Source organism: Perna viridis, chromosome 3 (assembly GCF_037379345.1).
Source record: "Perna viridis isolate PV_CMFRI_1.1 ecotype Kerala chromosome 3, ASM3737934v1, whole genome shotgun sequence".
Classification (NCBI taxonomy): Eukaryota; Metazoa; Mollusca; class Bivalvia; order Mytilida; family Mytilidae; genus Perna; species Perna viridis.
The window spans coordinates 51,511,145-51,534,921 of record NC_142447.1 but is presented as its reverse complement, the minus strand read 5'-3'; the positions used below and the strand labels follow the sequence as shown (position 1 = coordinate 51,534,921).

Here is a 23,777-nt window from a genome sequence, read left to right as displayed (position 1 = left end):
TGCAATATCACTTTTTCCACAATAAGTTTGTTGAAATCAAATATGGCCCAGTTAAGCTACATCTAAGAATATAAAGAGTGCCTCAATAAGAATCATTCCTAAGTAGAAAGTTTTCTTCTCAAAGAATAATAAAGTTATGTACAGAGAGCAGCTAGATATAGGTCGAATCCTGAACTGATAGGGGCAAAAATGAACATCAAATTCACGCTTGATACAGCTCTGAATTTGGTAGTGATAAAATTTTGACACAAAATATATAAAAATTAATTAATTTCATTTGTTTACTTTCTTAGATATAACTGCCAGTCCATATGATGTCATATGGACCTGTAGGAAATTATATTGATCACCTCGCTTACAAATTATGAATGTGACATCATAATGTAAGAAGTTTGGTGTGTTTTCTCTTCCCTCTAAATGATCCAAAGTAAACTATATATAAAAAGTATAATATACCTGTAGCAAATACGATGTAGTTGATGTTACTTCAGGTCATTTGCAATATGTGGACATGTTGATCACCCCCAAAAAATTCAATGGACTTCAGCCATGCTTCAGTCAATATTACTTTTGCGTTGCAACCAACAGGTCCAATATATTGTAATATAAACCTGAGCATCATGAACTGTTTGCTAAATGGGAAATTCCATTTTTTTATAAATAAAGTCCATAAAATCTAAAAAGGTAAAATCAATAATTCATTCAAATTAAAGAGGGAGCTAAAATTACTAGTAATAAACTATTTTCTGAAGTTCCTTGAAAATGGATGCAACCACTACTGAAATATAGTAAAAAAAGTCACAAAACTCTAAAATGTAAAGTAAAAAAATTATAAAAATTGAAAGGGAGCTTACATCAATAAAAATACCGGTAATCAATTAATTGACATTGCTTCAAGGGTTTTTGAGTCTGAATACAAAAAATCCCCCCATTTTTGTACAAATAAAGTTCCATAACTTAAAAAACAATGTTTCAGAGGGAACAGCTTGATACAACAGCAGAGGTCAAACCCTGAAAAATTGGGGAAAGTATGGACACAGCTCTCAAAATTCAAACTTGATACAGCTTTGAATTTTGATTGTAATTAGATATTTAATACAGGATAAAAAATTTACTAGAATCCAAATTGCCACATTTTGGCCCCTTATTCTTAAATGGTTTCAGTTGAAACCTCCATAATCCATCCCAACCTTCCTTAGAGAAATATGACATCTTTCTGTTTGATTTTATATTAATTTTGTACAGTATACTTACCACATTAACAATAAAATAAAATATAGAATATGTTCATGTTAGTGTCTCCATAGCAATCTTTGAGATGATCTAAATTTAAACATCACATGATGTCATAATCTCAATGATATGTACTACAATCATGTGACCATATAACCTGTAATAAGTAATCAATATACCCATAGTAAACTCGTGCCAATCTAAAATTTTGCAGTATACTTACCACATTAACAATAAAATAAAATATAGAATATGTTCATGTTATTAGTGTCTCCATAGCAACCTTTGAGATGATCTAAATTTAAACATCACGTGATGTCATCATCTCAATGATACGTACTACAATCATGTGACCATATTACCTGTAATACATAATCAATATACCAGTAGTAAACTCATGCCAATCTAAAATTTTGTGTCGAATTGAAAAGGTGTCTCCTTAAGTCAATCTTTTTTCAATAACAAAACTTTGTTTACAACTATGGATAATCTATTTGAATCTGACCTGGAAACCGAACCTGTGTCTTCGGTATTATCATCGGCCATTTTAGCCAATGAAACAGCAGATAATACTAGGGCGGCAGATATGAAGATGTTTTGTGCCCATGCAAATGGTGCTGAGACCAGTACGAAGAAGAGGGTATCTAAGGCAGATTTACAAGCACAATATGATGCAAAATTGGAAGCGATGGAGTCCAATTCTAATACCAAATTTGACATGTTGCTAGATATAATTTTGAAATGTCCAAAAACAAAGGACAAGGGAATCAGCGTAAGGAGAGGTCTGTTTCTGATACATTGGGTAACGTCCCTTCTGGGGAGCATAGGCCTTTAATTCTTCTGGATGAGGACAGGTTCTTCAAGGGTTAGTAAAAAATCAGACTTTGACGTAAGGTCTGAAGTGTCCATTCATGTTTCCTCGGCTGAGAGGAATGATTTTGAGATGTCTGAGAATGACTCAGTAAGTAATGCTGGAGTTTGTTCAATGGTCAGTCACACAGTGGATGTTGATAAGAATAGGGTTCAAGATTTATCATGCATGTAGTCACTGATAATAATGATTTTCCTATGTAGACAAGGAAAAATCTGCAGAGGGGAAGGTGAGAAGGTCTGACATGCAATTTAAAGTTTTTAACGATGAAGTTAAGAAACCATCAACTAGCTTTGGCTTAGTTTTAGATCAGACGCAGGTTGATATTTTGGACAACTCATGGCGTTCTGCTAATCCAGATAGGTTGACTGCTTTCAAAGAAGACTATAAATCTTGTTTTTCTATACATGATAGTTCTGTGTAATATATAAATATTCCTTCACTAGATGACTTGTTGGAAACTATATTGTCTAGAACTCATGAGGACAAGGCTGTTAAGAATTGGGAGAGTCGCAGGACTTTGTATTCCCAACCATTGAAACAAATAGAAAAGCTTGGCTATAAATATAAAGGTCAGCTAGAATGAACATCATTTCTATTCTGTATATACAGCAAGCTTTGGCCTCTTTGCTAAAGGGCTTGAAAGAGGATGAAGTTGGCAAAGTGTGGGCATGTCAGACCATTAGAATTTGTTTGCAAAGTCAACCAAGTCTTTGGATTTGGCTGGTCGAAATGGTGCTTTTATGCATATAATTCGTCTCAAGGCAGCTGCTGAAGACTCTGGTTTATCATCTTTGAAGGACAAAAGATCTAAGTGGCTAAACTTGCCTGTCACTGGAGATGGTGTATTTGGCTCTAATTTGGACAGCTTGCTCGAAAAGCGTAAGAATCGGAAGGAGAAAGTTTCTGATTTGTTGCCAGAATATTACTGATTTTGAGCCAAAAGACTCTTCTGTCAGTAAAGCAGTAAAGGTTGCTTGTCAAATTTTCTTCAGAAAATTTTGATATTTTCATGGGGGGAAATAAATACTTCATTAGAAAAGGATGTATGTAATAGAGAAAGTCAACTTTCTTCAAGCTATAACAGGTTTTTACAGTACCTTATTCCTAATTTAAAAAAAAAATGCCAAGTTGAGAATGGTGACAAATTTTAAACCTCTGAAAAATCAGTTAAAGAAAATTCATTTCAAAATGAGCACAATGCAGAAGGTGGTAAGTCTAGTACAACTAACAGATTGGGCAATTTCTTTGATCTATCAGATGCTTACCTTCATGTACTCAAAAACACAAACAGTACATGAGGTTTTGTGAGAACAAGCCATGATATCAATTGAAAGCAATGTGTTTCAGTGGAATCCTTTGATCCCCGAGTGTTTAAAAAATTGGTTACAGTAGTGGCAGCTACAAACAGAACACAAAATGAATGTTTGGTAGTGTATCTGGACGCTTGGCTGATTGTAAATCAAAACAAGGAGAATTTGATTCAAGATCGACAGAAATGTGTGAATCGTTTCACTAAGTTTCATCATAAACAAAGAAAAATCTTCTGTAATTCCAAATTAGAGAGTAACTTATCTAGGGGGTTTATAACTGCTAGACAAGGGTTTAGTGCTTCGAATACTGGAAAGGGTAAAAAAAAAACTGGAGGCATTCATTCTGAATCTGAGTGGTATTCATCCCAAAGCTATAGATTTTTTGAGAATTCTAGGGATAATGGCATCTTGCATAGATCTTATTCCCAATGCTTCACATGAGACCTATTCAACTTCATCTGTTGAGTTTTTGGAAACCCATATCCAGGGATATGACACAATTTGTTCCATTTACTCAGCAGCCAACACTCAGAAAGGCCGGTCTTTAGTATCTCCCGGCAGCAGTGATACAGTCGCAACAGATACTTTCAAAAAAGGGTTTTGGGGGTTATATTGGGACTGTGATTTAATAAGAGGAATGGAATTCAGATCAACCATCAAGGGAGAACAGAGTCACCAAGTCTGTGTTGTTTGACTTGGGAACTTTGACAGTTGGCTATTCAAAATGGAATAGTTTTAAAATAAGCACACAAAGTAGATAAGAAAAATTTATCAGCCGACCAGTTGAGTCGGGTGAAAATTTGTCCAACAGAATGGACATTGAACAGGTCAATAGTCAGTCAGATTTTTCATTTATGGGGGGTACCAATGATAGGTCTCTTTGCTTCATCCAAGAACAGACAGACTGAAGTGTTTTGTTCATGGATTCCAAATCAAAATGCATTAGCTCTGGATGCACTGGCAATTTCATGGCAAAACATGTTTGCTTATGCATTCCCTCCATTTTGTCTGATTCCGAAAGTATTAAAATATATGAAGCAATTTCATTGCAAGATCATACTAATAGCTCCTCAATGACCGAGGAGACATTGGTATCCAAAGTTACTGGAGATATTAATAGCTCCTCCAATTCAGTTACCAATTCAAGAAAATCTATTGAGTCAGCCAAGGACTGATACATCATCCCAATCCTCAAATGTTAAATCTAACAGCATGGCTCTTTTCGACAGAAACTTTAAAACAAAAGGGTTTTCTGAGTCAGCTCGAAAATTGCTCAAAGCATCATGGCAGAAAGGCACTTGGAGAGACTATGTTAAGAAATTTTTTAAGTTTAGTAGCTGGTGTTGTGGTAGGAAAAGTGATCCATATTCAGCAACTTTGGAGCAAGTAGCTGATTTTTTGGTGTATCTTTTTCAGTCAAGTTTTATAATACAGAACTATATCAGGGTATAAAATAAATCAATGCTTTTGGCTATTTTACCACCTATTCAGAGCTGTCCTGTAGGTCAACAACATCCAGGTCGATTAAAGGTTTTTTTTCAATCAAGACCACCTAAGACCAAACTTCTTCCTGAATGGGACTTAGAAGTTGTCTCTGAGGCTTCACAAAAAGAGCCGTTTGAACCTTTAAGTAATATCGATATCAAATTTCTTAGTTTGAAAACTGTTTTCTTAATTGCTATCACATTCTTTCATAGGTGCAATGATATTCGAAGTTTGAGAATTGATCAAGAATCAATGAAAATTCAGAAAAAAAGAGTGTTTCTTTTATAAAACATGGTTTGTCTAAACAAGATTGTCAGAATAATTTTTGTTCCTGGTTTAACTCTGCAGTTTCTGTTAGAGCCTAAGGGTGCCATAAACACGTATCTTGAGAGAACTCAAGATTATAGACAAAACTTAGGTTCTCTGGACAAGGGAAAATTATTTTTGGCTCTAAAAGAACCCCATAAGCCAGTTGCATCAACAACAATATCTAGTTGGTTAGTTAAAACTGTTCAAACAGCCTATTCAGATGAGAGAGTGAAAGTCAATGCACATTTAACTATTATAGAAAGAAGCATCAATGAAAGCAATTATTGACGCAGCTGATTGGGCATCTGAATCTAAATTTGTTAAATTTTATTTAATTTGGATTCTCATAAATAATAAAAATTAATGATCATTACCATATTTTTCAGTGTAAAGTGTAATTGTTTTTAACCTGGTGGAAATGTTTTAATTGTACAGAATTTTAAAGATGTTTTGTTTTCTTTGAGAAAGAAATTTATCCAACCTCCTAGAGAATTCTGCTTATAAATCCTTAAGTATTCTATATTTATTTTATTGTTAATGTGGTAAGTATAAATGTAAAAAATTAATATAAAATGGAGATTCAAAAATATCATTTTCACAACAATTCATTCCCTTTTACTCAAGTTATCATCCAGACATTAGGAAAAAAAATAATAATTTCTGACTCCTTTGTGGCCCCTTATCCTTACTTGGCTCAAGTCACAACCCCAAATGTCAACCACAGTCTTCCTTTTGTGGTATACTACCATGAAGTAAAATTTATATGAGATCCATTCACTTTTACTCAAGTTATTGTTCTGACATCAGAAAAATGCTTGTTTCAGACCCCTAATTCAAAAAGGGCCCAAGTCTTAACCCCAAAAATCAATCCTAGCTTTCCTTTAGTGAAACGGCACCTTGCAATATAATTTCAAAGAGATCCAAATCATATCCAATATCACAGACATTCCTATGTTTTTAATAGAGTTAAACTATAAAATTTCATGAAATGCTTGTTTTGGCCCCCTTATGGCCTTTACTTAAAACAATTAGGGACATAACCCACAAAGTAAATACCAACCTTCCTTTTGTTGATTGAAGCCTTGTTATAAAATTTTGTAAAGATCAATCTACTAATATTCAATTATTGCACGGAAACCAAGAGTCTACAGACATAATCGACAACTACAGCGTCATACTGAATTTTTTTGCGGTGGTATAAGAAAAAGCGGAAATTTATAAAAATTGAAAGGAAGTTCACATCAATAGAAAGAAATTCACCAAAGTTAAACAAAATTGGTGAAAGCATTTCTGACTTGTACTACAAATCGTTAATGAGAGACTGACAAAGGGAGGGACAGACTGATGGACACTGGTGTACCCTAATATGCCCAGTCTGGACAGACAGGCGTATAAAAACCATCTCATCTTAAGAGAAAAATTACTTTAATCACTTCAGATTTCATCATCTTCTTTTCTTTTTAAAAAATATTACAGGACTTTACCTTATAACGTTATTAATTGAGGAGGTGGTAAAAGTGTTAAGTACATGGACAACAAGGTAAGGAAAGTGAAGGCATAGGCTTACCTTGGCCATGTGTCCCTAAGGTGATGTTTAACAGAAGAGAATTCAATTATAAATATCATGATTTTGAATAATAAGCTTACATGTCTATATACTAGTACTGGTAGAGTAGACTTTGGATTGCCATTTCTATTTTCTATGTTGGTTTCTGTAATCTTCTTTGTATGTTCATCTATTCCAACTTGTACATGTATGTCAGCAATATCATATTTGTTGCTGTGGTCTACTTCCACTTTGTCTTTTATCTCTTCACATTCCTGCTAATAGGTAAAAATCAAAGTACTCATGTACTGAATCAATTTATATCAATCGTTTGAATAATTGTCAAATTGCAAATTTGGAGTAATAGGAAAGTACAGGGATCGAATTCAAACGTATCTAAACATAAGCTGATTGTTGTAAATAGTTAATGTTGAACTCTTTGGTTTATTTTTAAATTCACCATTCTGATTACGAAGAACATTACAAAAAAAACACACATCAACTTCATAATGCATTGTAGCAGTGCCCAGTTTGTGTAATATTCAGGTTTGATGTCAGTTTACATGGAACACCTAGATGAATGAACACAAAACTTTCTGACATACCACATAACGGAGCTACAATACACTAGTTGGCTTTCCCAGTTTCTAAATATTTTCAAGTCCAAATTTAATTTATTGACCTTCAGGTTGAAACCGTCTGTCAAATCATTCTAACTTAAGCCGCCACAATCATAGAAATAAATCCTAAGATATATGCCCCTCTTGACTAGCTACATTCCTCAGTTGATATAAGTTATCCTGTAGACACCTACGTGTCATTTAAAGTACTTCGCTTCTTAGGCATATAGTTCCAGATACATGTACATTAACATAAACACCAAAGTCTTAGAATACAATAACAACAATTATGTATGTTGCAGACAACACCAACCATGCACTTTTAAGGCCCTGGAGCACCTGCAGCTCTATTAACTTTACACATGGCCTCAATAGCTCAACAGAATGATTATTACAAAAAGCAATATCACCAGACCACAGACTGACACCATTCCTGAGAAATGCATTATTGAAATTCCTCTGCCATTGTCTAAACTAAATTTTATTTTTATGTGTCCTCTCCAGGCTTCTGATGTCATCAGGCAGTAACCACAATACAGTGAGTGATACATCAGGATGGTTTTGGGGGTTATGCTACCCTTTTGTAACACATTTGGCAAAAATTAATGAGTGGCAAATGATAGCATGGAACCCCTTTCTTTATATAAGTTTCTTGATTCTTTAATTTAATTTCTTTTATTTTGATCGTTGTTAATACAAATGTACAATCCTAATTAATCAGCATATTAAGTTCGCAGTAAAGGTAGTCTATTAAGTTTGTTTATTGATATAAATAAAATAGAATTAAATTTGATATATTATAAATGCCTATAAAATGGATCTAACTATCTGCATCTGAACCTATATGGGGTATGCCAGTATGACTATTTTACTGTGGCAGTGTAAGATAATTGCAGATGCTATCGGGCTTTACAAGTGACTGCTATATCATTTCTGATCTTCAATCTAAATTGATAATAATGGTTATATTATAATGTATCCTCATCTGATTTTGTGCTTTTTAACTTTTTCTTAATGAAATCCTGTTAAAAACAAAAACAACAGCCCTCTTAGATTACAGAACAAGTTCTACAAAATAACAAGTATACATGTATTAATTTGGAATAAACTGGAATGAATTGAAACCTTTAACCTATCTCCTACAGTCCTTAATTAAAAGTCATAAACTGTGAAAATGACTATTTTTTTTTCAAGGGTGGCTATTCAAATAGAAAACATTTCTTACAACAACTTAGTTGAAACCTTTCATAGTGCTGGTCATAAGGACCATTTTTTGCAATTTCAAAGTTTCTTCTTTTTCGGCATTTATAGGGAAATAATTCTAACAAGAAGTCACCCACAACTTTGACTTAATGAAGACTTCTGTAGGCCTTATCATAAGGATTATTTCAACAATGAAAGTTTCTTTCTAATAAATTCATAACTAGATACAGAAGAACAATATTTTTCTCTACCTCTCATAGTTTTTGAGATATGAGTTGAAAGAGTGGTTTTATCCTTGTGTTCTGTTATAGACATGGCAGCTATTAGTGTTGCCTGATTGTTATTACCAATTAACTTAAGTAGATAGTGAAGAAATGCTGAGGACCAAATATGGTTACAATGGAAACAGTGGTTTAAGGGATTTTTTAAAATGCCAATAATATCAATGGCGTAGCAAAATAATGAAATAACTTCACATGGGTCTTTGATGCAGATGAGCTAAATAATATAAAAATCTCCCTATTTATATGACATGCAGTCCTGAAAATTTACATCCCTTTGACTCTTCCCATGACATTATATTCTGAACTCTTTTAAGAGTAATCAAGGGAACCAAGGTTATAGCAGTAATCAAAAGAATGCAACCCAGGGACAAAGACCAGACATGGAAAACAGACATACACATCAAAGAACATAAAGTAACTAAAATCATACATACAAAGTAACAAAAGCAAATGAGCAACTCAGACTCCACTAAAAACTGGGAGCATGGACCAGGTGTACCGGTAAGGTAAGTGTCCTCTGCTTTTCTAGAAACACCCCCTGAGTTGCTCATAAAAAGTCAAATCCAAGTTAGACAAACGAGGGAAGGAAAACTATGACCTGTTGAATAAATCAGTTTTCCTGGTGCAGATGGATACACCATAACAATCCACAAGTTCATGATGACGACCATAAAACTTCTGTAGTTCAATCTTGTAGCAACATTACCCTGTTCCAGAAGCTTATTTGTTAGTTTCTAGTGCAATACAAAAAGTCTGCGTAGTTTCGGTAAGCTCTGGCATAACGTATGAGTTGTGATATGAACACTCCATATGCAGGTGGTGAAGGGATGTTGCCACAGATGAAAGGAAAGTTGACAATTCTGAATGAAAGTCATCACGTTTGTCGTAAAGTTTGGTCAATAGTTTTCCTTTACCATCGATTTCTAGGTGTAGGTCAAGATATGAGGCTGACTTTACAGTGTCTGTAGTATCCTTTATCTCAAGTTCTTTGAGGGTAGATGCGATGTGTCAAATCCCCGAAATTAGGATTGTTTAAAGATAATACATCATCTATATAGCGGAAACTGAGATTAAAGGATTTAGCCAAACGATATTCTTTCTTTCGACTCAAAGTCAGCCTCATAAGAGTGAAGGAATAGATCAGCAAGAAAAAGAGCACAATTTGTTCCCAATGGAATGCCAACCGTTTGTTGAAAAACACGTTCACCACACTGGACAAATATGTTGTCGATTAAAAATTCCAGCATTTTGTAAACATCTTCCTCTGTATATTTGGAAGATGATTTGGAATGATTTCTTACGAAGTATGAGGAATGTCTACCAAGAACTATGTTATGTTAAAGTGATGTTTCATGTACAAGTAATAGTGAATTCAAGCTAAACCCACACAGCAATTTCAGAAAAGATTTATGACAGGTACAGGCTGATGGGCATGCATTGTAGTTTAGTCACATGGACCTTTCATTCGAATGCACTAAACAAACTTACCATTTTATCTCCAGTCTTGTCATGTTCTTCTTCTGTCCCTTCTTCCTTTTCTTGTTCTTCTTCACCCAAGTCTGACTTACTGACAGATTCATCGTTATTGACCTCATTTTCATCTAATAGTACTACATTTTCTCTTGATGATGACTTTTTTGTCCTTGACCTTGTTGATCTTGTTGATCTTTGGAAAATATGAGTTCTTCTTGACTTTCGCTTATTGGGCATTTTTTACTAAAATATACAACAGTTCAGATTGGAATGACTAAGTGATTGTCTCTTGAGTACATCATATTTGTCGAATGTTGGTACAATTGTACCAGTGTAAGAGGATTTTTATCATTGGTGAGCTCAAAATGTGAATATAATGTTGCTCATCAAATGTATACTTTCCAAACTTAAAAAATCTTTCCAGAAATCAAAATTTTTATGTCCCAAAGATGTAACTTTCCGTCAACAAATTTTCACAAAAGTTCTGAGTGGTGGGAAATGGGAACCCCTGAACACTCTACTCATGTTAGTGTGCCCAGAAAGAAATAATCTTGAACAGATTGATGATGTATGTTACGTATTGCAGCTTGATTGTGAATTAAGTTAAAAATCTTGAACAGAAATTTCAGCAAAACTGTAACCTTTATAAACAAATTAAAGATGTCTGTCAAAACAATTACCAGTTGCAAAGGATATGTAGTAAAGTGTCTTATTTTGATAATCTATTTTTTAGAAAATGCTAAGAGCAACATTTCACACTATGTATTCTAACAAGTTCGTTCACACCTTACATGTACATGTATATCAATAACTAAAAATATTACATATTCAGTGTTATAGGTCAACATAAAATAGATAGTGATTATTTAACAGAATAAAAATTAAGGATGCATCTATAACTATCAACTTTGTATAAAATAAAGGGAAAAATATTGCTTCTTACATTTTCTGAAAAATGGTTTATCAAAATAAAAGGCACATTACTCTATATATTCTTTACAAATGGTAATAATTTTGACATCCTAACAATTTGTTAAAACAATTTTTGTCCACATTTCTAAACTCGCTCCTTTCAAGATCAAGCTGCAATACTTGACATATATAATCGATGATCTGTTCACAATCATTTCTCTCACCTGACTTGACAGTGTGACAGGGGTTATGATGTTGATTGCTTTAAATTTAGATTGTATTAATACCTATATGTATAGGTACAAGCACAGGTCTGGATAAATAAATTAGAGGTCCTAGATGGCTTTAATTACTCACCTGGAACTCATTCTTTCACTTTATGCTAATGAGTATTTGATGTCAGTATTAGAAAAAAAAACTCCAGCAATTGTAACCTTTTCTCTATCAGTTACAGTTCTTAAAATCAAAGCTAATAACTGCCAAAAATGACTACATAGTACATGTACATATGTATACTTGACCTTTCAAGGGCAGTAACTATTTTAACCACAACAAAGTCAAATCTTTTGTATGGCTGATCACTCGGATGATAATCCAAGATAACTGGCTGAAAAGTGCCCAAAAAAAATCCTCATTTTTTTACATTTCAAGGGCTATAACTTCAATCAAAGTGCTGATAGCACTGGCAGTTTTTGATTCTAGTGAAAATTGTAGCATGAACAAATTTCAAAGATTATATGATGTTCAATAAAATTACGATCATACATTGCACTTAAAATACTAATAAGAACTGTCCCTTTTCAATACGCATAAACGGTAAGTCAATCTATACTACTGATCCACCTTCACACACATTTACAAATTTTTGTTCAATTTCACCTTTTTCCCCAATTTTAAATCTATCCAAGAGGTGCTGTGCATTCAAAAGCTACATCAACAGAGTATTTATCCTACATAACAATCATACTTAAATAAAACCAATATCAGCTTAAGAAAATAATTTCCTAACACAAGATTTTCCAAATCTGGACACTTTTAATCAATTTAAATTTTCCCGCCAATTTTTTTGATTAAACACACTGCTCTTCATTTACTTTTTATAAATGGTAAAATATTAATGAAAGGATGGATAATTTGACTTATGAGTGTTTTGAAATGAACAGATTAAACACATTTCATCCTTCCAGACACATTACTGCACAAAATAAATTCCCTAAATGTAAATTTATTACTAAATATCTTTCAAGGACAAAAAGGAGTCTCTCAAATCTTGAGTTGATACGAACATTAGATCTTAATCTTATTTGCATAAATAACAGGGTATTATTGAGCAGATAAATTGCAAGAAACATATTTACTTGTTATAAAAGAGGTATTGAATGATATAAAAGGAATTACATTTGAACTATATTTTTGTGTAGTGTTCAGAAATAGTAGGAAAGTTCCAGTGATCGACCGGTAACATAAGGTATTATGAAGGATCAAAAACCCAAAAAGGAGTTGGCCAATAACTTTGCCCAAAAAAGACTTTTCTAGGCCTTATCATAAAGATCATTTCATTAATGAAAGTTTTATTCTACCTACATGTACTATGCATTTCAAAACAGCTGTGCAACGAGCACATGATACGCCTGTTGTCTTGTGAAAAAAAGACATTATAAATATTTAGAGAATAACACAGGGTTGTACAGGATGTCATGCAAAGTATACCTGACTCATTCCTTACTTGAACTCAAAAGGAAGTTTATATAAGAGACAGACAAAAATTGCTGATACCAAATTGAAGCAATAATTCTGATTAAGGGAGCAAAGATTTTTTTTTTTGGCAACCAAAAAAATGTGCATGTCAATACATAAATTGAAAATGTCAAAGTTCCATAAATAAGAAAGTTGATGAAGAAGAAATAAAAATTATTACAATATATTTCAGTGTTCATGGTGTAATGTTTCTCTAAAATAAAATCCCCATATTAGTTCTTTCTAAGGGCTATTCCATCAATAAATGTATTGGGGGTGGAAGGGAATTTTTTGTGACCCAACCACCCAAACATATTCTTTAAAGATTAATGCACCAACTGAAATTCTCCTCAAACAGTGTGAAATGTGAAAAAACACACTCTTTTAGAAAAAACTTTATAAAAATTCAATAACTTAAAAATAAAATAAAGAATCTTCATGAAAAAGGATACTGATCTCCAGATTATTATAACTAACAAGAGTGTACAGTTTTATGCAATAATCCTAAATAGTTTTTGAGAAACAGCACAACATGTGAAAGAAAAAAATCCTTTTTTAGTTACTAAGTCCCATAACTCAAAATGTTTTAATTTTTTTTCACCAAACCGTGAGAAACAACTACATTAAGTTTCAAGAAATTTGGATTTACGTTGTTTTCAAGTTACAATTCGACATATGAAAAAAACATGTCGCTCTTTTACAAAAAACTCAATAACTTGAAAATAAAATATTGAATCATCAGCAAAAAGTAAATAGATCTTTAGATTAATATAACTAACAAAAAACAATAAATCAAATAGTCCAGGGTAAAAATGTTTGAAAAACTGTTTACAGACAATGACAATGGATGCTAAGTGATAGCAATAATTCACAAGGCCCTTAAGGGATAGTGAGCTAAAAAAATTGTACAATAAAGGTGTTCCAGTGTATTTGTTTTTTTTTTTATCTTCTTCACAAAAATTGCATGAAATTAACCAGAACCCTCTGAATTCCAATTAAAACTAGTGTTAGACAACAGCACAGGTTTGGGATGCAGAATGAAAATTAAAATAAGATTAATTTTTGATCCTTTGGACTAACATAAAAAATGGGACCCAAAAACAAAAAACCCAGATTCAACATATCAAAGACCATGTGGAGTTCATTTATTGTTAAAATCAAATCAAATTTAATTTTGGAACCATTAGACTCTGATGTTCAGGTCTCAAAAACAAAAAACTCAACCTCAATTCAACATAAAAAAGAACCCCATTATTTTAATCTGTATTAACTTGAAAAACAGTGCATGAAATTGAAAATCTAATTTTGAACCATATGCCGATATGGACCTCAATTAGAGCTTCATTGTATATGTACTTGGACATAGGATAAAAAACAAATATCTAAATACACATGATATGAGTAGTAGGATAAATAATTCATCTTAAAAGAACCCTTATACTTTTAGTTGAACTTTTCCATGAAATCTAATTTTATTTTTGGACCATCATTTGCACTAACTTTAAAATGGAGCCCAAAATCAAAATTTAATAATCACACTTTCACAGTAAGATTTCACATACATGTACAATGTACATGTATTTACAAATCAAATAGTTCTAGACTAATATAAAACCCAAATTATAGATCATGGTCAAGATATCAGCATTTTGTTTTTGGTCCTTTATTTTGAATTTGATTCAATCCAGACCTTCCTACTGTGTTATGGAACTCAAATTTTACTTGATTAATGTCAGAAAATGCTTGTTTTTGGCCTTTTTTTTCAACTGAACAAACACCAACTGACAAAGATGTAAACAAGGAACTGGAAAGGAAACTGAAAAAGGCCTATGGCCAAAACGTTTTTCTTTTCAAAGGTTGAAAAAGACAATTAAATATAATGAATTGCAAAACAATGGATCCACAAAAAATGTATTCATGCATTTATGTTCATCTCATCTGTTTAGTAGTAGAAGAATGTGAAAAAATAAACAAATGAATGCACCATTGATGTCTTGAGCATACTCTTACAGAAAGCATTAAAAGTTCAGTGGGGTGTATCCACTGTTTTTAGTTGGGGTGTAAAGAAAAGAAATTGCTTATCAGCTAGAATAAGCACACAAGTGTTGTAAAAAAAAAACAACACAAATTTCATGCTAGCAAATCTTTTTTTCAACTTTAGGGGGATGCCTACACCAGAACTATTCTCTGTTGCCAATCTGGTGATATGGAGCATAAAATTCAAGGGGGAATGATTTACTGCACAATTCAACATCACTTAATTTTAACATAAATCATCCAGTAGAAGTTGAGAAATTTTTTTTATGAAAATGTAAATGGATGGACAGCTTGGACAGATTGTAGTAAAGATCCAGGCCTGAGGGTATAGTAGTAGCATCAGGGGTCTCTCTATATACTGGTATATGTCTTTTTTACATAACCGAGAGCATAGTAAACCTACAGATTTATATACATGTATATATTATGAATGTAGGTGTTTTGATGTTACCATTTTTGTCAGAAAAAAAAATCATTTGTTTTTTTCCAATGTACATGTACTGGGTCAATTATGAACATGTTAACAAGATAAAATGATTGAAATATGTGGTTAAACAATAAAACCATATAATTTATTGGTACCAATTTGTACATGTAATATCCATTGAACATAGAAAATATATGCATACTTTACGATATTTATAAGAATCTATTTAAAAACATAATACCCATATTTATTCTGAAAATGGACTTTAAAGGTATCTTTAAATCAAGTGATGCTGTTCTGTATCAAGGAATTGACCATGTATACATTCATTTGTATATATTTACAATGCGTCTGTGCACATGTGGGATACAATGCAGATTCTTGATGGTATTAAAACGAACTTTAAAGTAAAATATCTCAATCTCATGTTGTTTTAATTTCAACACGTCATCATTGATCGAACACAACACAAATTACAGAGCAAGTATAGTAAATAGTTACTGGATCGTGACCGTGTGCTCGCTCGCTTCTAAGCGTACAATAAAATCCAATAATCGAAGAATTTCGTCAAATTGTTTTCAAACTGCCCTAATCCAAATAGATGGACATATCTTAAATCATATATTTACGTGTTTATTGTCTGAAAATTCACATTTTAAACAGCAAAAACGTAAATTTATTTTCCTGAATACATAATTTCTTTGTGTACGGCCAGGAAACAGAAAATCGATACAAGATCTGCATCCGAATTTATCGTTCTGTGTGTGTAAATTGTTCAATTTACGGTTATTTTCTATTACAGAATCGAATTAAATACTCACCAGAACCCTTATAGTTATCCTTGAAATACAGACAATTCTTTGCACTTATCCTGTGCGACGAAAATTCGTCCGAGACATATTTGGTAATTTGGGATGCAATTTTCGTGAGTGCGAGGCTTTCGACTGCTGTAATATTATAATTTCATGCAAAAGAAGTCGGACGCGGACAGAACGAAAAACGGGACGATCGAGTAGCTCAATCAACGGTCGAATATTTTCGCACGGTAACTTATTATAAATACCAGAAGTCGAGCAAGTATAAATAAGAAATATGTCTCATTCTGTCCGACTGTAGGGAGGTTTTGTGTCCACGGTTTGATGGAAACAAATCTTTACACTCGATGTCCTGGACATTAATTGGGTTTTCAGGACATCGATCTGTCCAGTAAAGAATCGTCAATTAATTGTTTATGATCTGCTCCTTTGTGTACACCTACTCTTCCAAACGCAGTTTTATTACAAGAGATGAAATACCGCCCTCAGAAGCTCCGAATTACTCAAAATAGAAGGTGTGACGGGTGCGATCGCACCCTCCTTTTAAAAAAAAACAAAAAAACTTCGATTTACATCGTAGCCTGTAATTAACGAGAAATCATACCAGATAACCAAGTAAAATTGCTCATCAGTGATCAGTTCGCACCCCCATTCAGAAAACCTGGCTACGGCCCTGAAATACTCGATTTCAAATACGCAGACATATAATTCACATGTTTTATGTCTCTGAAACAGGATACTCAACACTTTTTTTTACGTTTTTATAAAAATTCCCCAAATATTTGGCTCGTTTAAATTTTTTGGCCTTAATCGGAAATGCAACGCTTCTCACGAAAACATTTCTCCAAGCCTATAATGGTCATGGACTTCATCAGGGACATCGTTACATTCCCCATGTCGCCGAATTCAATATTCGCTCACTGTCGACTGGTATTCCTCGGCCATGTTTTATCCCTTAGTGTCATCGTCTTGTCATGTACGATTTGGAGACTATGAAATGCTCCTTTGATTTATGTGTGCAATCATTCAATTTATCATTGTTATACTCTGATTTCAGGAACGGACAATATTTCTTTTTATTATCAATCCCATGTCTCATTGACTTTTGAATTTCCCCAATCTAATGTTAATTAGACTTTTCAGAGATGGATCCAAAGTATAACAGTTCGATTTGTCTCTATTTTGGATTAATAATCACTTTTAGTAGAACAATACTCAAAAACAGATAGAGTTTTACATATTTTAATAATGTCCGAATCATTCAGCAGATTATTACATAACTGAGCATAAAAATCACAAAGAACACCAGATTCGAATTACAAACATGATTGACATATGGAATAAGTAATAGCTTCACCAATAGTAATAATTTTGAACATATCTGACCTTAAGCTAAGATTACTTTCAAACACTTTTTTTTCTAAAGAATGATTTATGTTTAAGATTAGCAACTAGCATGCGCCAATTTGCGTTTGTCACTGGTAGATAATTTAAAGCTTGGGGCGGGCACGTCTATTATATAAAAGCAAACGTGGATATCATCGGACCCCCCCCCCCCCTTTTAGGCCTGTCAGCGGGTCCCTTTTAATTCGGAATTTCTGGATTTGCAACTCGTGCTGCTAAACACGTATACTGCCTGACTGGCTGAATGGACGGATGGTTGAATGGATATATGATGAATAACTTACGTGCCTGCATCAAAAGTGCAAATTGTTTCATTTTCTTCTATACTGTCATATTTTATTTTGCTTTATTTTTTTATTTTGTTTTAATTTTTTCCTTCCTTTTTGTTTTTATTTGTTTTTTAGTATTTTATACCTTGCACTACATGTATAAATTCATTTGTAAATCTCGCCTAAAGGTTCAACATTTTGTTTACGCTAGTACAGATCGTGAATTTGAATCAGACAGCAACAAACGCAGACCTTAATCATAACTATGGCCATAAATGCTTAGACAGAAACAACTAAAACTGGAACCGTAAGACAACGAACAGAAAACCACAAGTAAATGAACAAACCGAACTCCAACAAAGTGTGGGAACATCGCCCAGGTGCGGCGGTGGACCTTTATAGATGTTTATGTTATGGCTAGTGATAACTATAACAAATTGATCAGACCTGTTCACGGTGGTATCCGAAGATTTTTTTAGATGACGAATTTAAGCTCAAGATACCATAGCTTTGCTCTAAAAGCCTTTAGTAGAAAAAAAAACAACTGTCTAAATGGGTAAATTGAGAGTTTGCCATGAAAAATAGTAATGGTTTTTTTTCTAGTCATTGCGGTTGTATACTTCGATTGTATTTTCTTTAACAAGTTAGAAACGAAATGCTCAATATCACTACACCCGTTTCGTCACTTTCAGGTAGACTAAGCCCACAGACACCAGAAAATTGTTTAATCTGCAATTACTCAAAGACTAACGTTCATGGTAGAGAGCATGCATATAACAAATATGGGCTCTAGTCTTGTGGAAGACACAACGTGGGATTATGAGGACCAGCAATCATGGAACATGTAATATATTCCGTTAGACGAGACCAATGACGAAACATATTCCCTCACGGATGAATATTTAAGAACCCATAAAATAATTTCGGATATTTGTTTACTTTTGTTTTTTGTTTTTTTTTTCTCTTTTCTTTTCTTTCCGTTTTAAGTTTTCAAGGATAACCAACGAGTCCGGAACAATGATCCATACAATCACAGGCAAAGTTTTGCCACGCACACTGAGCACTTCCAATAGGTTCACAAATGCCTGTAAAAGATCAGAACAGAGTATTTGTTATACAATTCACGTTTTATGTTTTTCATAAAAAAATTATCGTTTTCTATAAGAAAGATGTCTCTGTTTTGAACAATGCTATATAGTACTTTTTACTTAAGCAATTTTTAAGATTAACTTTACACTACATGTACGGGACATTACCGAACTACATGTAATTGTACTGATTTGTATGACATGCATTAATTTTAAAAATACAAGGGCAGTACTATTTTGTCAGAATCTATGACTATTAGTATAGAACCACACTAATTGAATAAATTTTAGGAGTCAGAGTTCATTATACATGTATATAATTTCTAATTTCTAGTTGTTCACGTAATCCGATTTCTAATCAAAATTTCAATTTTACTTTTCAGCTTATAGGACTTTATTATTTCCAGTTGTTTGTACATCTATGCTACATTTTACATCATATGCTTCATTTTTACTGTAAAGTGTTGTTAAGTTCAAAATTGATTTTAAAGCTTTAGCATATGCTATATATTTGCTATATATTCAAATAGGGCCATAATTTATTACCCAGCGCATTGAAAAATTCTAACATATTTTTAAAGCATATGCACTTCTTAGTTAATTCTACTGCATATTCCTATATACGATTTAAATATATCCGTAAATGCTATTTTACTTTGCACCTCCCACCACGAATTAATAAACTCTTAGCGGGTCCCATTTAACAAGATTACTCTAATGAGCAGACCGACCGTCTGCAGTGGCGGATTCAGACGGGGGAGTGGCGGGCGAGCGCCCCCCTAAAATTTGCAAAGTATGGATTGTCAGGGGTAGATTTTGGCGCTTTAGGCTGAAACTTTAATTTCTCGCTAATTTTAAAACAAAAGATATTTACATTGCACTCATTCTAGAAGAATATTTCAAAAAAATTAACCTCAAAAATTTTTCTCTGTGCGCCCCTCCCCCATTCTAAAATCCTGGATCCGCCCCTGGTCTGTTTGATGAATATTAATCTAAAACAGTTTGTTTTTGCCGCATATGCAACAAAATAATATTAGATATCAGATCTGATTTATCATATTTATCAAAATTTGCAATATTACAAATTTCAAAATACACGAAACATTGAGGCTTCATTCCTTGTATTGTTCATGAATCATGGTAGAACCTCTCAGTGATGGATTTGGCTTCTTATTTCGATAATTTTAAACAAACGTTTTGCGTGATATTTGGTCAGACATAATAACTGAGATATTTCCTCCGACATTTTACCAAGAACTATCGTGTCATGATGATGTGGATTTGTACACAGTTTTATTAGGAAAATGACCGCAAACTGACCTAGAAGATTGGGAAATCACGTCGTTAATGAAACTTTGTCATTCCTACATTGTTCAGTGCTCAGCCAGATATAGTCGGCTTACTACCAATGCATGAAATAGCAATACACCAAATATATGCCATTGTAATCTAATTATTGAGGAATTAAAGACACGAGTGAATGCATGAAAGACGCATGCAGATGCATACAGCTACATACAGATACGGTTTAAGCTATAAAATACAGCATATAGCATATTTAATACAGTATATGCTACATTTTTAATCAAGCTCTAGACAAATAAATGCAACAAAACCGAGATATAGCACAGCTGAAAAAAAAACTTACAACATATGTAAATAGAAATGCTTTGAACATCTTTGTACACCATATTAGGATCGTAATTTTCAATTCTTCAAGATGCCTCTGTAGGAAATATATAGTTATGATGAACGACCATAAGTCACTGTGGCACTGTTTTGTGTCAGAAAATATGGAACTTCTTTTCATATTTACTTGAGGTAAGTTATTGGTTTTTTTTTCTGGATTCATTGATAGCTATATATTTTGGTCTATTAAATCTTTTAATTATCATGCATTTAAAGTCCTGTGATGAATAGGTTATTACACAGTATTTTCAATACCGTCCGGGTACTAGCAGTCTACCACGTCTCGGGCGTGTTTTGGGAGTCAAGGGCTATTACCGATTGCCATGTAATTACTTATAAAAAAGAGAAAGTGCTTCCTTTTTTATTTTGGTTTTTCGCTGCTTCCTTTTTTTTCAGGTTTCTATAAATATCAACACAAAAACATAGAGAAGAGAGGTGTATCATATACCTAGCTACATTTTTTACCTGGATGACTCTGTGCTACTCCTTCTGGTATTGATCCGGCTGTCCAAACACAATTTGGATCGCCTAGTTCTTCTCCGTTTGTTTTGTTATCTCTGTCAGAATCCATATTACAAAGAGTCTGCGTCCACATACTTCCCTGTGTTCGAAAATCCTTTCGTAAAAGTAAAACATAATTACATGTGTGTCTGGACTGTCATAAATTGTCAAAATATGCACAAGTACCGGTACTATGTTTGCACAACGAGACAACTATTGTGATACGTTTACCTTTTATTATTAAACATTTGAACAAAATATAAAGTATCAGAAATGAAGCCAAACATAATGTGTCTTTGGTCTTGTTATTATTTTACTAGTTGTATATTTTGTCTCAAGTTTTACATTTGTTGTCATCTGCGTCAATTATTGTGTCACGTTTAATATCGATTTTAGTTATTTCATTAGCTATAATACAATAAATTTTGGCATTTGTATTGACTACTGTGTGTATACATACATTTCCAAAAGAATTTTTAAGGTGAGTGTGGTGGAAGGGATTAAAGTGACCAGCTCCTTCCCATATGGCAGATGTCTGACATGGATTAGGTACTGAGTAGCCATTAGGCATTCTGTCTCTATAGTATGTACGACAAAAACAGACTTGTACCAAGGCGACGCCTAGAAGACTTCTCAACAAAGTCATCTACAAATAATCGTTAACCATGATAAAGAATTTAACTACAGAGATGTTAATTGCAATGGCATTTTTTTTTTGGGGGGGGTGGGTTGATAACTCAGTGGTTACATACCACTCCCGACTAAGTAGCTTTACAGCGTCAATTCATGAGACCTAGGCTTTGATCCGTTGAAAATTTGATTATCCGATATATTCCTGTGTACCAAAGGTACAACACGGAGCCCCTTTGATACTGGCTCAATCATGTCGATAATCTGAATTAAACATAATATTGACCAGGGAACCAGTTTAGGAACCAACTGGCAATGAATATTCATAAATATCGAGGCCTGCTGTGACCTATATAGTCTTGTAACGAGCCCCAGTGCCTGAATCGGAAACTGAATAATGTTCAAAGCTAACCGATCATTTCATGTAAACTTCCTATTCTCATACAAACAAGAAACACACGCAGAAAACACGTGTATGATACTTAAGAGGTACATTTTTATCTCGTATGAAGTTAGAATAGCGCTATGGCGGTAAACACAGCAGGATCTACAGCATTACGTGGCGTATAACTACATACTTATGCAAATCATGCGCGAATATTAAGTGCTGAAATCACGAGTGCTAGAAGTCGCTAACAATATTAGCGACATAAAAAGAGTGATGCAAATATTTCTTGCATATAAGATACGTAATCATATATATATAAATAATAATTAAAATAATTTCTGCTGCACTGGGTATAATGTTGTACCTAAAAAATATTTACTATATACAAAGCTACGGAAGCTGATTAGCGGCATTGAGCAATTCTATTTGATTTGTTGTCACAAATTTAATAGATGTTATTACAAATTAGTAAATAGTTTTAACAAGTTAACGAATTTATATAAACAAAATTAGTAAATTGTTTTAACAAGTTAATAAATTTATATAAATTTAAGGTGGAAATCAGAGATAGTTAACAGTCGCAAAAGGTCCGTGTATTTAAGTAACAGGAAAAATATATTGCAATATAATATTTCAGTACAACGAAATTATTCCAACCATATTAAATATTACACTGCCTGTAAACTATACTTATGTTATACTGAACTTACTGTTAGGCTACTCAAAATGACCAATGACTTATCTCTATCATGGGAAGAAGATTTATAACCCAAGAAAAACCAGGTCGTGTATCGTTATTTGTGTGAAATCGGACAAGCACAAAACTGGCGAATTTGCTACCAAACAATATGATTACATTCATAACACTTTTTCTTCAAATTTAGAAGTTCAAATCATTAGTGTTAATCTGCACCGTGAGAGTCAAAGTGATGCCTTTGTATTTTCTGACACACTGTTTATCAAAATTACTGAAATATTACTTTATTATATCCTTTGTAAAAGGTAATCAACTGACAGACATCTTTGCTTTGTTCTTAAAGAGTAATCAAAGGAACCAAGGTTATAGCGGTAATCAAAAGAATGTAATCCAGGGACAAAGACCGGACATGGAAAACAGACATACACAACAAAGAACATTAAGTAACTAAAATCATACATCCAAAGTAACAAAAGTAAATGAGCAACTCGGACTCCACTAAAAACTGGGAGCATGGACCAGGTGCACCGGTAGGGTAAGCGTCCTCTGCTTTTCTAGAAACACCCACCGAGTTGCTCATAAAAAGCCAAGTCCAGGGTAGACAAACGAGGGAAGGAAAACTATGACCCCTTGAATAAATCAGTTTTCATGGTGCTGATGGATACACCATAACGATCCACGAGTTCATGATGACGACCTTAAAACTACTGTAGTGATGACTTCAATCTTGTAGCAAATTTGCTGTTATTGTTAAAAAAGGTAACATAAATGAACTGAAAAGCTCCTTATTAATGGTTCGCGATCCTTAACGTTCTCCAAGCGTCAGTGGTCCTTTTCAGAAAAAAT

The 23,777-nt window shown here is 33.4% G+C and overlaps 2 protein-coding genes across 3 annotated transcripts in view; both read right to left on the bottom strand.

The window, feature by feature from the left end:
• Positions 1-16,404, bottom strand: part of LOC148622810 (uncharacterized) — a 54,725-nt gene extending 38,321 nt beyond the window's left edge. The window contains exons 1-3 of one of the 2 annotated variants that reach the window (XM_088573025.1): positions 16,272-16,404; positions 10,353-10,580; positions 6,859-7,035 (exon numbers count right to left, since the gene is read on the bottom strand). In XM_088573025.1, coding sequence (XP_088429151.1) covers positions 6,859-7,035; positions 10,353-10,574 — 399 coding nt within the window. In that variant the 5' untranslated portion in view covers positions 10,575-10,580; positions 16,272-16,404. The remainder of the gene's footprint in view (positions 1-6,858; positions 7,036-10,352; positions 10,581-16,271) is intronic. The other variant, XM_088573026.1, reaches the window with a different exon arrangement.
• A 1,142-nt stretch (positions 16,405-17,546) lies between these two features.
• Positions 17,547-21,508, bottom strand: LOC148622809 (temptin-like). Its single transcript, XM_088573022.1, has 2 exons — positions 21,181-21,508; positions 17,547-19,023 (listed from the first exon to the last, which is right to left on the bottom strand). Exons 1-2 carry the CDS (start codon positions 21,308-21,310, stop codon positions 18,929-18,931), a joined length of 225 nt encoding a protein of 74 aa, XP_088429148.1. The 5' UTR covers positions 21,311-21,508; the 3' UTR covers positions 17,547-18,928.
• Between the last annotated feature and the right edge of the window lie 2,269 nt (positions 21,509-23,777).